Source organism: Vidua macroura, chromosome 1 (assembly GCF_024509145.1).
Source record: "Vidua macroura isolate BioBank_ID:100142 chromosome 1, ASM2450914v1, whole genome shotgun sequence".
Taxonomy (NCBI): domain Eukaryota; kingdom Metazoa; phylum Chordata; class Aves; order Passeriformes; family Viduidae; genus Vidua; species Vidua macroura.
In genome coordinates, this window is record NC_071571.1 from 105,514,954 (window position 1) to 105,530,409 (window position 15,456).

General features: G+C 42.0%; 1 protein-coding gene across 1 annotated transcript in view; it reads right to left on the minus strand.

The window, feature by feature from the left end:
• The window catches only part of EMILIN2 (elastin microfibril interfacer 2), a 37,146-nt gene extending 22,672 nt beyond the window's left edge, over positions 1-14,474 (minus strand). The window contains exons 1-3 of the mRNA XM_053993460.1: positions 14,347-14,474; positions 14,131-14,253; positions 436-611 (exon numbers count right to left, since the gene is read on the minus strand). Of these exons, the coding sequence (XP_053849435.1) occupies positions 436-611; positions 14,131-14,253; positions 14,347-14,474 (427 nt within the window). The remainder of the gene's footprint in view (positions 1-435; positions 612-14,130; positions 14,254-14,346) is intronic.
• Between the last annotated feature and the right edge of the window lie 982 nt (positions 14,475-15,456).

Below are 15,456 nucleotides of genomic sequence, written 5' to 3' on the forward strand. Positions count from 1 at the left end.
TGTTGTTGTTTTTTTTTTTGTTTTGTTTTTTGTTTTTTTTGTTTGTTTGTTTGTTTTATTTTAGTAATATTCTTTTCTTTTTTCTGAACATTGGAGTAACCACAGAAAAAAAACCCTGTAAATTCTTACAAAACCCACAGTCTTAACCCAAAGATTTTCTGGAGCCATGAGTAGCCAGCTAGCATTCCCAGCCAGTGTTCTGCAGCCCATTCCTCTGTTATTCTTCAGGAAATTCTCTGTATCAGGACTGCTATTGCCTGGCTATTATTTCCCCATCGCACAGAGTCTTTCACATGGCTTTTGTACCTGCCAGCAGTTGAGCAGTTGAGGTTTCTACTGCCAGCAGCAGTAGAAACCATAATGATTCTTATCCTTCGAAGACAAAACAAGAAACCAGACATGACTGTGCATACCAAAATTCAAACAAAAAGTTACCTGTGCCTTTCTTCACGACAGCTTTTGCTGGTGTTGTGGGACGACGAGCACTGTTTGGCTTTTCTGCTGGTCCATCCCTGCAGTCCTCCCCTTTGTAGCCAGGACAACATCTCCATTCCAGCTCTGTCACTGTCTTATATGCAACTGTGTACCGAGGTCTGAAACTTGTTCGGTATCTGCCAAAACAGAAAGCATTTTAACTAATCCATAACCTAAGCTGCTAATTAGATTAACGTTAAAATTAAAATAGGTTTTGGGACTTTTTATAATGAAAATCAAATACTTACAGCTATTATTCATTTTCTGCTTTAAACACCAAATGAACAAATGTTTCTGTCTAGGTTTTAAAGCTGCCTCCACTCAACACAGTCATGATAGGGAGCCATGGAATAGGGGCTTTCATGTATGAGCAGAGAAATAAAATGTTATGGCAAGTCAAGGTACAACTCATTAGACACCGCTGACAGTACCCGTGACCACCAGTGTCTTAGATTACAAATTCAAAATGCTTTTCCCCCAACTTTTCATTGGAATTCTCCCTGCAGGGCTCTTCTGAACATCAAAAAATGCTTCTGCCTGCTTTGCCCCATTTGTATTTCCACAGTCTCCACTTAAACCATTCTTCAGAACCCATATGCACAGCACAGTCAAAGCTGGGAGGGATATTCCAGAGAAGGACGAAATGCTGAAAGTGTGAGTCAGACAAGGACATGAAAGAAGGAATCAGATTAGACACTACAACCAATGAAGAAATCAACTCCTTCCTACTTCATCAGTTAAGCTGAAGAGGTTCTGGCAGACAAACCTATACACACATTATGTACATACAACCTTAAGCTTCCCTAATTAACCACTCAAAATTTAATAAATGACAAACTAATTCTGGTTGTGCAACTTTCTTTAACCATAGACTTCTTCCATAGCTTCCCTCGAAACACATCCCATGTGTTCAGTTGCAGTCAGACACTGTGGTATCCCACCAGAGCATAAGCAGAGCCTATGCTATTGGATAAAAACTAAATCAATTTAAGGTACAGGCCATTTTGGATTGAGACATGAGGAAAATGAGTAAAATAGGGATTTACCATCTGAGCTCTATAAAATGGTATTCTTGGAACACACAGAAACAGAAAGTCATCCCGATTTCTCACATGAATTCCTTTCTCTCAGTTAAACCAATGCTTCTAATTTCCCTAAGGCTTTTTCAGATCTTTTTTCCTTCAGATTATTTCATATTAGAACAGTTTGTAGGCTCATTTCACAGCTGAGGTGTCCCTAAACAGTAATACCAGCAGAATGCAGGACAGCAGCAAAGGAATCTACAGGAGCCCTGTAATAGGTTTCAGCCATAGCCCAGCTGGGCTCACAGGGAGTATATCCCGGGACAGAGAGAACACAGTACAGAACAGCACCAGAAGCAGTCATGCTATCACACAAAAGTCACCTATTTCACTGAACATGGCATGTCATTAACATGCAAAATTCTTTACTGGTCAAAAAAAAAAAAAAAATCAGTAATCAGCTATCAAAAAATAAGTAAATCATACAGACTGTGAAACATTTCCTATTGAAAGTCACAAAGTGAGAGTTAGCTTACTGTTACCCTTCAAAGCTTCTCCTGCCATGCATGCAAATAGTTGCTGAAATAGTTCTAACAATTTTATTCAGCATTTTTCAGATATGCAATCTTAATATAATGTCCCCAAATGACAGTCATTTGCTGTCCCTTTTTGCTGGTTAACAAACTTGCGATGGTGTGCTTAGAATATTACCTACAAATTATGAATTTGTTTCTTTTCCAAATGCATCTTTCCCAATTCTGCCACAATGTCATCTAATTTCTGCACTTGGGAAACACCCAGTGCTATTTTGCATTATTACTTGGTCTACGACTTCTCATTCAAGGGGAAAAAGCTACTTTCACTAGAGACAATCATATTTTTTCCAACTATTTCTGGGCCAAGAGTAGTTTATACTAATAAGTCTCTCTGGATTCTGTTCTTCTGTGGATCTGCATAGGAAGGCAGGGTCAGTCTGTGCTGAATCTCTGTCTATGAGCTGCTCATAACTGCAGTGGTTTGCTGTGCCTGTCAGCTTTTCAGACTCTGACTTGGAGCATGTAAACTCAGACATTTCCAATCCTTTTATATGTTTTGAACACCATATATGAAACAGCTGTAGACTTTACTCCAGCTCATCATTTCTTCTACAGTTTTCACTTAAATATCTGCTGAATCCTGTTTACAAAGTACAGAAATCCCAATGGTAAAGTGCTTTAAAAATTAAATAGAGGAGTGCAATGTAGAGGGCACCACTGGGGAGAACAATATCCCGGCCACCCAGGAACTTCCTTTTCTTTCTCCCTTATCTAAAGTATTAAACCACATCTTCTGTAGATAATTTGGGTTTGAATCCTTTCCTTCCAGCTAGCTGCCAGAGTCAGGAGAAACAGGATTAGCTTGATACTTTAGTGTTTTAAAGTGGTTTTGAGAGTCATTACAACCTCTCTCATAACCACCACATTACTGAAATGCAAACCCTGAGCTTCCAGATCAGTTTCCCCATGCCGGAAATGGTTGTACATACTTCTGTAAGATTTCCATAAAACACTTAACTGCTCCTAACTTTGTGTGTGTTCCTCTTTTTACTTTCAGGGTCAAACCCCTTTCTGAAAAATACAGTATTTTGGTTATGTTCAAATGCCAAATCTCTCTTTTTTCCCAACAAAGTTTTAAGAATATAGCTGAAACTAATTTTATAAAATGAGTAAGAATTACTTATATGCAAATTGTACTCTTCTTCACTCAAATTACAGAATGAGGATTTTCCATCACATTTCTGACAATTTTTTCTTTGAGCACCTTCTTTGTAGTCTTCATCAATATAGACACTTTCAGATGGCTACAACAGTCAGAAAAATAATATGAAACAACCAAATACAAAATAATAATATAAACAAATAAAAAGAAATCAAGCTCAGTATTTTTCCAATGTCAAAAATTTAAAACTTTTCCAAACTCCATCTTAAAAAGAAAAAACAGGCATGTTTGACATTCTCAGTCTTCTTTGTTTTATAGTTTCCTTATCCTAATAAGCATAAAATGCTTAAATATGAGTTAATTTTAAAAAATATTTGAAAAACAGTCCACTTCTAAAAAAAATCTTTCAAGTTTGAAACAAAACAAATTGGAACTGTTTTGTTTTCAGATATGGTACATCAAATACAGATTAACCTGAATCCTAAATCACAATTCTCCTAGAGCCAAAATAAGCTAGAATCAGAACATTTCAAAATCTGTGTCTAGAACAGCTTTCATATTCACACTTTGAACTGTGGTAAGAAGACAGTTACACTCAAGGATGGCTCAAAAATTCAACTGGAATTTACTTACCAAGAACTACTTCTCTATACCAGTCCAGCTGAACGAATCACAACGCTACTCCCATTTCCTCCAGAAAGGCTAGACATGTAAGGCTAGGAAACAGGAACTTACACTAGCACTTCTCTAATTTGAATACAGCCACATAAAAATTTCTTAAAAATCACAGTTTCACTGCTACAGCTTCTCTATCAATGACATTCTTCAAGCACAACTGCTTGTTGCAAGGAATGGTGTCACTGCGACAGCAGCGCACTGACAAATGACAGTCACCAGCATGCATCCAGCCCCAGGGAGGTTCTCAATCATACAAGATACTTTTTAAAGTCAGAACTTTGCTCACTCAGTGAGTTTCAGTGGAGGAGCTGGAGACTTCCAGGATTTTCCTAGGATATAGCAGTCTAACAGCAGGGAACACAATTACGTTGTTGGTTACAGTTCTAACAAAACAAACCATAAGTTTCACCTAAGCATCCCTTATTTGTGATTCTATGCATGCAAAAGACACAAGACTGGGAACTATCAAAATATACAAATTAGACATGGCTTTACTTAAATCTGCAGTATTCTGAATCCAATTACTCACCCATAGTCACAGCAAACTTAAAATACACAATCACAAATATACAAAACACAAAATGCACTCAAGGCATCCAGAGAGACAAAATGTTCCTTCTCTATAAAGCTGGATAAAGATACATGGTTGGAATGTAACACGAAGTTTCATGTGGTTTATCTGGCAGGTGTGAATCTTTACAGAGTTATCTAGTGAGGCAATTTTGTCAAAAGGGTCCACAAAAGTTTCCTAAGTATTTTAAAAATTGAGGCTCTGCTTTTATACCTTTATATGCTGCAATGCAATTCAAAACCAGTAAAACATCAAATCTTCCTCTGGTTGACTTGGATTTCTGCTATTCAATTAAGTGTTAATAAACACAATTACTTTTATAAGTATTCCTCAAAACTATTAAAAAAAATAGTAATTCCTCATGTGGTTAGAAGTTGCATATAACACACCAGCATTCACTGTGCCTAGTCACTCCATTCTCCTGTGGACTTCAAGTCCAAGATGATGGTCATAATCTCTTGATGAACTGAGCTAAATACTGAAATAATTCTTTTATAAGGCACGAATAAAGGTTAATATCAGCTGTCTGTAATCTTTCATTGCAACAGAGAACATAATAACAGCTGTTTTTTAGGGGTTTTTCCACAACAGGCTTGTAACTACCCACGCCTACTACCTTCACCATGAACTCAACATGCTGATCAAATGAGAAAACACTCCCAGAACATTAATACAAACCTCCACTTTTAATATCTTAAGTGTTTCACAGCCAAAATGAAGTTGTACAGGGTGACAACAGCACTCAAATATTCCTCTTCTTTGAGAGTTAAGTACTTCCATAGGAAAATGCTTAATTAAAAATCCATGTTTGCTGCAAATGCTGGACATTTTCACTGGGGAATGAGCTATAGTATTCTCACGGTGCTAAACCACAGAAGGAAACAGTTAACACTGATATTTGGAATGTCACCTAATAGCGATAAAACAAATCAGAAACATTTGGATGAAATTGGTGGGAAAACATATGGCTCAGCTCTGTAACTGGATATTAACATTCAACCTTTTGGGAAATGCAAAGAGATAAGTGCCACCACATCCTCACTGCAAGGAAGGGACTGCAGAATCAGCATGTTTCTACGTAAGCAGCATACAAAATATTTACTCTGAGCACAATGCTTCAAGGTTGGTCCAAAATTCTGTAGTGACTGGAACAAGTCCCATGACTTCAGCAGCCTGCAAATTTCTGTCTTTATAAAATAGAAGATACCAAATCTACACTGTTTAACACTTTTATTGCATGTAGACACATTCTTTGTAAGTTGCATCGTCTGGTAGTTATATTTATACAGTTATACTATAGTTATATAGTCCCAGTCATCCAAATCTCCAATATATTGCAATGGAAGCACAGAAGTGGCATATAGACACCACCCAAAATCACTACCTGGAAGATGTAATTAAATGCAATCATATTTTGACCACACATTTTTTGTTTTGTAGGCTGAAAGTACTTCTGCTGCAAATATACCTTACTGGCTGTTTATACTACACAGACTGAACTAAAACCAGTTGATCCCATGTTTCCTGCTCCCCAAATGTGCAGGCCTATTTGTATTGGTGGCGGCAAAATGGTGGCAGAAATCCTAGTTCCACGGAAATCTTTGTAGATTTTAGCAGTTGTCTGTCACAGTGTCAGCACACCTGGATTTCAGGTGCCTCGTGAGTACGTAAGCACAGGTTTTAGTTCTCTGTATTTCCATGAAGGCCAAAAGCAGTAGTCCACACAGGCAGCAGAGTCAAAACAGGGCTGCATCCCACCCTAAAGTCATTATTTACATCCTGGACACCACTGACTTGCATCTGTGTCACCATCACTGCACATCTAAGCTCCCACACTCAGATTCACCCCTCTGCATACAGGGCAGACAGTTTGGGTCAGGGTGAATTAAATCCCACCTTCGTTTTTTGTTCTTTGATTACCTTGCTACTATGCAGCAGCACTGGTAGCTAGCTTGTGTTCCAGCCCACAGATGAGCCTAATTTGAGAGAAATGTGTCTCTCCTAAGAATTTATCCTAAGGCATTTATAGCAAGCAGCACAAAGATGTTTTGATGCAAATAGATAAACCTACAGAAGTCTAGGTGTTGAGTGAAAGCAAGCCATCAAGGCTGTAATAAATCCCAATTATACAATGCAGCAAAAGCCTATTTAAAAAGAATCCTACTGCACCTCAAAATAATTTTCCATTTCTACCTGGCATTAGAGACACTAAGCGGTTTCTTACAGATGGACTTAAGCAAGTTTTATCTTTACACTGCTATTTTTCCTTTACCTGGCATTTTTTCTTTCCAAAATTTATATAAAGTAGGTCAGTAAATATCTTTACAGGCATTGGGGTCTGGGCAATTACATTTTCTTGAGAAAAATGCCACTGACCTTAGACACTAGTCCAGGGCCTGGCCCACTCACAGCCATCTAGACTGAAGTTCCTCAAAGGCCTTTGGGTAACATAATAGTCAAAACAAAGCATATATAATGAAAAGCAAGAAGTGAATGTTTCAAATTTGTTTGTGCTGGGAGAAACAAAGTTTTGAGGCACTTCTGTGGAAAATATGAAGTTTTGACAAGCATCACCAGTGCATATGACCACAGAGATTCAGCTTCTCCTGGCTTGCAAAGGCACACGAGGGAGTTCTTAATAAAATTTGCAGTCATGTATAGCATGGCCAACATTTGTACCAGATCTGTTCTGAGCTAAATCCTGAACAAAAAACTGCTACTGGCTCAGAGGATTAACAGGGAAGAAACTGAAGGAAAGCAAGGGAATGAGTCAAAGCACTCTGCATCCACAGGAACACAACTACCTGCTGTGTACACACCCAAGAAATCACCCATCCAGGTCACTGCAAAGAGTGCTTTAGTATCTGACTATGAAGGCACTGTAATTTTACTGAATGTTTCATAAAATAGGAATGAGCATTTAGAGACTCAGTACTTTTTTCCATTGGTTATTTTTGCTTGGTGCCTTCACACTACCTGGAAAGCATGATGGGAGAAGATGGCCTTCCATCTGGAAGAAATTGCTAAGTGGGCAGAGACCTGGCACAAGTGATTGTATTACTCCTTCATACAAGGAAGGAAAAAGTTGTATTTGTCTATCCCTAAATAAAACTGTCATCTCATCTAGTGGTACCAGCAAAGAAGCAGACAACCATGCTGCCCCAATCAGCTCACTACAGCCTGGTCTCTGGTACTTTGTTGTCTTCAACACTGAACACTGTTTCAATGCATCTGAGAGAATCTGGCTGAATTTTACAGCAGAGTTCATGTTTTCTTCAGTAAGAGGGACAGAAGATTACAGGAACTGGTAGAAGACAAAAAACATTCAATTATTCTCAGGCAACACCACATGGTTTCATTTCAAAGCCTCCAAAAGTGCCATTGTTCACTACTTATACAGTGGATTTTATGCTACTCAGCTGGAATTGTTCTATCAAAAAAAGATGAGATTCAAACTACAATTTTCTCTCTTGGGAGAGAAATGCTTTTTCAAGGGAAGAAAGAACCAAGGGACTGCACACTCTGAAATATGACCTCATGTCTCATACTAGTGATTTCTTCTTGTTGTATATGTATCTTCACACACACACACACAAATACCTATTTATCTCTCTAACTCTCTCTTGGCTGCCAAAGAATTTATTTTCAAAAAGTTGACCACTAAAGTCCAGTAGGAAATGCAAAGTTTAAAATGGTAATACTCTTAATGTTCAAAAATTATCACTAGGTAGGCATCTTCTTCTTATGAGCAGCAAAACAAGGGTGTAGGATGCATTTCATTAACTCAGAGCCAGAGACAGCCTGTGGCAAAGCTCAAAGCACAGCTTCAGTCTTGGGATTTACAATGTTGAAAGGCCAGTCAAACACATGATAACAGATCAACAGTAAGCTATTAAAATCCCACTTAAATAGAATGGGATAGGAGAACCCTGAAAAGACAGCCCTTTCAAAAGGAATTCAGGGAAGTTTTGTAGAGCAGCAATGTGATGTGCTCAGTGATGGAACAGGAACAACTCTACAACAGGTTATATGTTTACAGCATCATCACCTGCCTCTCGCAGCAGCAGGGACCACATTTCTCACCTCACACAAGTGGAGAGATGAGGTGAGGATGCAGAGCACTGCTGCTGATAAAGCTGCAAAAACTGAGCTCCAATAGTATCTCTTCTGCTTCTCTACCCATGAAATAAGCTGCTTTCTAGAGTGCTCTAGAAAGAGCTGTTGCTGAGAGATTATTTGAAAATATACCCAGATGAAACAAATAACCAATACTTTCAGGAAGACAAGAGTTAACCTGTGGGATTAAGTGGGACACCAACTTTGCGACTAAAATGGAGCATTGTTTTGAGAGCTGTTACTTTTCAAGACACAAGTTAAAAGTGAACTAGAAGGGAAAGATGAGATGTGAATGCAAAAATGAAGTCAGATGGGAGTCATAATATCCCCAATGTGTAAAACTGGCACTGCCCACTGTCTAATGGTACAAAATGTTCCTTGATTATTTAGGTGATTTATGATGAAATACACCTAAATGGCTCAGCAGCTCCCTGCAAATAAAAATTTACTGCTTTGGCAACAGTTTGGTGCTTAATAGAAGAGGCCCCAGACCTCCAGGTCACACATTTCTCAAACCAGAAAAGCATGAAACTTTGAGTTATCACATTAATGTGACGTGAGGAGCAGCATGGGATTTTCTTTTTTTTTTTACATTATTGCAACAAACTCAAATGATGTGTGAAATGAAAATTCCCTGTCCAGTTCACAGAGAAGTAAGATTCTGCTGTGTTCAGTGCGTGGAGACAGAGATGCACAATTTCAGGCTTGGGGAGACAGCCAGGAAAACTTACCACACCCAGCAGGATCTCAAAGATTTTCAAACAAGCACTCCAGGAGACTAAAGTTTTTTAAGTTTCCTTACTGTTTTCAATGCACAAGCCCCTAGGCTAACCTCCCTATGTAGTCAGCTAGCTGGAGCCTGTACAAAGAAATTCTGCTTCATACAAAATACACAAAGTTGGAAAGAAAGTCCTGAAGATCTTTATAGATACTTGGAGGGGAAACATTAAACTGCTCTTGCATTCCCTTCAAGTATTTTGTGCATCCTGAAAAGTTTTGTTGTTTTTTTTTTTTATGAGATATGTATTGCTGGAAGCCAGTGGCAAAAACAGGCTCAATCTGTGCTGACTTGTATATCTGAGGTTTGATCCTGCCTAGTGCTGAGCACTCTGACACTGATCTGCATGCTTGATTTCCAGCAACAGATCACTCTCAGAGAAAACTACAATGGGAATGTTAGAAGGTTGAAAACTACATGGGGATTTCCAATATGTTCCTAGACCGGGGCTGATGTGCTCCACCCAGGTCATGCTGGGGTTGCCAGATGGATGAAGCCATTCAACTTGAACTGGATGTCTCATGTGAGGGCTTTCAGTTATAAAATTTCCACTTTTACCCAGTATAGTTAATAAATGCATAATACTGCTGATTAAAAGTAGTATTTTACTCATAAGTAGTAATTTATTCTGATGTCTATGAATGCAGAAAACTTTTAGTAACATTCTCTGAAGTAATTGCAATCTTGTTCTTTGAATCTTCTTCTGGACCATGAATAAAATCATGATTAGTTTGGCACTGGCCTTATTTATGATCATTTGAAAGCATAAAATGACAAGAAGTTGGAAAATATTGCTCAGTGAGAGATTTGGAGAGGCATGCTGATTAGCTATTGATTCATTCATCATTTTCTGTGTCATTTTCTAAATGAAATAACGGGTTTGCTTAGTATACATGCAGCATTAGTGTTAAGATGAGAAGGTTACACTAAATCACGAAATTCACTCCTCACAAGCTAAAGACAGATGACCTGACCTGAGCACACAAATATTTACTCACTTGAGTATAATTAATGGGGGCTGACATATGAATTAGGAGATCTGATAAAACATCCTTTCTTCAAGTCCCTAAGCAACCTTATCTAAGTTTGAAGCTGGTTCTGGTGTTAGCTGGGGGCTATGAGGACATTGCATGACCTCCAGAAGTTCTTATTAAGTTATTTTTTTAAATTTATTTATGACCTTGTAGGGGGAAGTCCTTGTTGCAGTTCTGTAGCAAAGACAGAAACCCAGAAAACATTCAGCCACTTCAGTTCACTTCAGACTTTAAAATCAAAACCTTACTAGTGGAAGCAGCTTTTCCCAAAAGCACTGAACCATAAACTGGTACACCTCTGGTACAGCCAGGAGTACCCACACACTCTACAGAACAAGAGGCAAAACAAACAACTGCTATTCAGCATTCTACCCTGAATGGGCTATAGTGACCAGAGGATGTCCCAAACAAGCCACAACCCTAAAGAGTGTGTAGGATCTAATCAAAAAGACAACATGTTTTTTCTTTTAGAAATAGATCATGCTACTAGTTACAAGTTGTGGTTATTGTTAATTAAGTTTCCAAACCATTCATAAGAAAGCTAGGAATGGAAATTCATGACAAAAGAAGTGGTGAGGGGTCAATTATTTATGAAGCAATATTAAATTTCAAAACATCCAAGCTCTTTCTAGTGAGTATAAACACTAATATTTTTGTACCTTTCAGCCCAATGACCCATTAATAACAAAGTTTCTCCTTCCTTTGCTAGTCAGTTTTAAGAAAAATAAATCAGGAGCCTCTCACACTTCAAAGGGAACATACTTCAAAGGGCATTTCTGCTCTTTCTACTCTCTCTCTCTTCCTATCTCTTAAGCAGCCACACTTCAACTCACATTCATCCCTGACACCTTAATCAGCCAAAGTGTTCACCAACTTTTCAGCAAGGAAATGCACTATTGAGCCCAAGTACCCATAAAACAGTTAAACGATGAAGTGTAATAATTTCCTGAATTTCAACTTAACCTTTCAGGAAATACACCCTGCAGCCAAAGTGAATTTACAGTTAACAATCATGGAAGTGTAGTCATTCCAAAAGGGGCTTTAGAATTTTTGTCTTCAGACAAATTATATTTTAATGGGCCTAAAGGGTAGATAAAATAGGTTCATGCATGCATATGATTTTAGGCTTAATCACCAGAGCTCTCTATTAAAAAAAAAATTCAAAGACAAATCAGGGCTGACTATAATCCATAATTACAGCACACATTCTCTTGTCTGCAAAGAACACATGGAATTCAGGAGTACACTGCAAGTTTAAGGCAGTGAAATGCTCCCCTATACACCACAATCTAAGTAATTGTTATGCATAACCTAGACTACACTAGATGGGCTCTTTAAATCTAATCTTAAATTAATATAAACGAACAGTAGATTAAAAAACAGACCTAGTAGTACTTAAGTACTAATAAAACACACACATCCATGACACAGTTAAGGAACTCTTTGTTTGGTTTGGATCTCACTATCTGCAGCTGAATGAGCTCTTAGATAAACCATGGGTACCGAGAGGAGACTACACAGGGACTGTACTTCATTCCCATGAATATCTGCTATTTAGCTCATTTTAAGTTCTCTGTTCAAGTGTATAAAGGAGAAAAAAAAAAAAAAGATAATAATTTCCACAAAGTCCTCACAGTCATTTCTTTGTTGTTTTATAGCTCTTTCCTATTTTTGTGGACATTAGCTAGAAAACATATATAAACACATTTTGTTATTCAGATAGCTACTCCTTCTGAATTAAACAATATTTTTCACAGGAGTCAAGCTAGGGGTTTGCAGGATTTGATGCATGTATTTCAAACTTTTTGGATTAGCACTCTGCCACTAAGAGAGTGCATATGCAACAGACACAAAAATAAAATGACCACCTATAAACAGTTTTGAACACAATAAAATTTCAAGATTTTGATAGTCCACCTTCTCTCATGTTAATCAGCTAGTGCTGTGACAGGAGAAAAATATTTTATAGTAAGAATAAGGAATATTTTATGTTTAAGAACAAGGAATTGTTTTGCAGTTATGTTAAGACTCTTTGGTGATGTTCACCAAAGAAAGTCATACAGAGGAAACAAAGTCTTATGATAAGCATCTAATTCCATTCTCAAAAGAACAAAAAAACCCCATGAGACTGGACACATCTGGTGAGACCAAATGTCTGCTCAGCCCCACATTCTCTCTCTGACAGCAGCCAGCTCCAGATGTTTAGAAGCACAAGGACAGACAATGCCATTTCAGAGAACCACAGAGAAATCTGGAAGGGATGGGACTTCTGGAGGTCATGCAGTCCAGCCCTCTGCACAAGCTGGGCTTCCCCTTGTTACTCCTGCCAATAATCTCACACCCTCAGTGCAGGAATTTCCTGAGCTAGAAGCAATGCCTTTGCACTTTCTTCACTATCTTCCAGCAGATAGTCCATGAAAGTCCTAATTTACCGCCTCTGAAATTCCTTATCTTAATAGTTGGTGATTTATGTGTTTAAAGAGCTCAGTTTCAGCCCCTCCTCATGCCTCTGTAGCTCTACTACAGAGACTTCTCGGGATAGAGGGCACACCCCATTACACATGCACAAACTCAGTCAGAAGTCCAAAATGGCCAGTTCAAGACTCCAAAGAGAAATAAGGGAAGTTACACAAGACAGTGTTACTCAGCTCTCCACTGTCTTTGTTTTTTCCCCTCCAATTCTAGTGTTTATATAGAGAAAAGCTGGGTTTTTATCGAAAATAACAACCCAAACAAACAGAAAGCAGCACATTTGAATGCCAAACACCCAACACCTATTGTCAGGGACCCCAGGGTGCCAGCGTCATTGGTGTCTGAAGTTCTATTTCAGTAGTACCCAGGATCCAGCAGTATCTGTCTCATCATCACTGTTTCACATAAAAACTAGTTACTGTAGCTTTATTGTTAAAGATTCTTCATCATCACCTCAGCCCAAGTCTAAGCCTATGAAAATCTGTGGGTGTCTTTCCAGTGACTTCCTGGGGATGCTGAAATAGTTTCACAGAGTGCATACTGCCTAGAGCTTTCAAACAGAAATGTGTAAATATTACTGCTTTTCAAGTGGAAAAATGAGGGAAGGCGATTTGCCTGCCAATAGCCAGCAGGTGAGATCCATCTTGTTCCCTAACGCCTGCTGTAGCACACCTTGCCATAGGTGGCCACTCCACAGATTACCACGTGGTCACACGCACGAAGATTAAAATCAAACAAGCAACTTTACATTATCCCGCGTAAAATGTGCACTGGCCGCTCCCCTTGGATAACAGACAAGGACACACAGACTGTAAAGGTGCTGGCTCACGTTCCTGGCTCTCCCTTTACGCGCCGATCCAGCACAACGGAGCAACAATAAAACCGGTTTTGAGCGCGGCTGTGAGCTGGCGGCTCCGGCCCAGGTGAGCTCCTAGCAGCGCATAGGCGCGGTCCTGCTGCCGGCGTTCCAGCCGCCCACGGAAAGCAGCCCGCGTGCTTTCCGCCCGCCTGCACGCCTCTCCGAGCCGACGAGGTGTGCCAGCGCAGCTCCCTCTCGGCAGCACGGAGCACCAACTCAATCTGGCTCTAATTAGCTCCGGCAGCCTGATGTCCGCAATGAGCGAGCGCGTTGTTCGGGGCGCGCTGGGGACCAGGGGCGGTCCGCACCCCCCTGCCGCGGCCCTGCGCCTTTCGGGGTGCCGGGAACCACCCGGGGCTTCCCCGCCGGGGCTTGGCAATGGGTGGCCAAGCGCTCTCCCTGCCGAGGTCGCCCCCTGCGCTACTTACACCAGGGTGGGCTCGCAGGGAAACTGGTTCCAGGCGCACTTGTACTGGGCCTGGACGTAGCTCTCCGTCCCGTCCAGCACCGAGCAGCTCACGTTCTTGTTCACTATGTAGGCGCACCAGTTCCTGGGGGAGAAGGACAGTGTCGGTCAGGCACGCCGGGCTCCGCAGCCCGGCCCGGCCGGTCCCGCAGCGCGCCCCGGGGCGGGCGGTACTCACTTGCTGCGGGAGCCCGGCCGGGAGTACGGCAGGTGCGGGGTGCCGTGGCTGAGCCCGGCGGCGCCCAGGGCGAGGAGGAGCGGCAGCGCCCATCCCGAGGGCGGCGCGGGCCCCGGGCACAGCTCCATGGGGCGACGGGCAGCGGCGGCGGGCGAGCGCAGCGGGCCGGTGCCTCTCCGCCAGCTCCCTCCGTCCGTCTGTCCCTCCGTCCGTCCCGCCCGCCCTCGCCCGCTCTCAGCTCCCTCACTGACGCAAATCCCCCCACCCCGTTTCCGCCCTCCACGGCGGCTCCGCACCCCCCTCCGGCCAAGGAGCCGCTCCTCTCCGCCCGCCCGCCCGGCCGGCCCCCGCCCCGCTCCGCTCCAGCCCCCCGGCCGGGCAGGAGCGCTGCGGCAGCCCCGGCCCCGTGTGGCGTCCGGCCGCCATCAGCGGGTCCCCTCGAAGCGGCCCCCGGTCCCTGCCCGAGCTGGCCGGCGACAGCCCCCGTAGCAGTTTTTCCCCGGGAAGGCTGATGGGAGGAGAGGGCCGAGCCGCTGGGGAAGAGCCCCTCGCTCCCGGGGACCCGGGCAGAGGGCAGCCCGCGAACCGCGGGGAAGGGGGCACTGGGTTCTTCAGCTGGGGCCGATGCGGACGTGCTGAGCTCCCGCTGTCTGCGGGGGAGGCTGAGGCTGGTTTGCTGCTTTGTGGCAGCCCTGTGGTCCTGCCTGACGCCGGTGCCATGAGGTGGTTGATGTTCCCTTCGTGGCCCGATGACGGCTCATTCCACCCACTGTCATGGGAAGGGTGCTGATGGCTACCTCAGCGAGGGATGTACAATAAGCCTTTATTTGTAAGGAGTGGTGTTACTGGGCAGAGTGAGAAATGGGCATTCAGCTTCACTTGGCTGTCAAAATCCAACCCAAGCACCTTGACTGAGTGGCCTGCCCATGTGAGGCCAAACCACCGAGGGCAGGACCACAGGGATGTCCCTCTATCCTCCTAAGCTCCTGCTCCTTTGTTAGTTGGATTTTTGGGCTGAAGTGACACTGAACAAAAGCATCGAGACTGGGCCAGGGCAGGCTGGAAGGAGGGGAAGGGAGAGAGTGATCTTTGGGTGGAGAATAGTTTGGG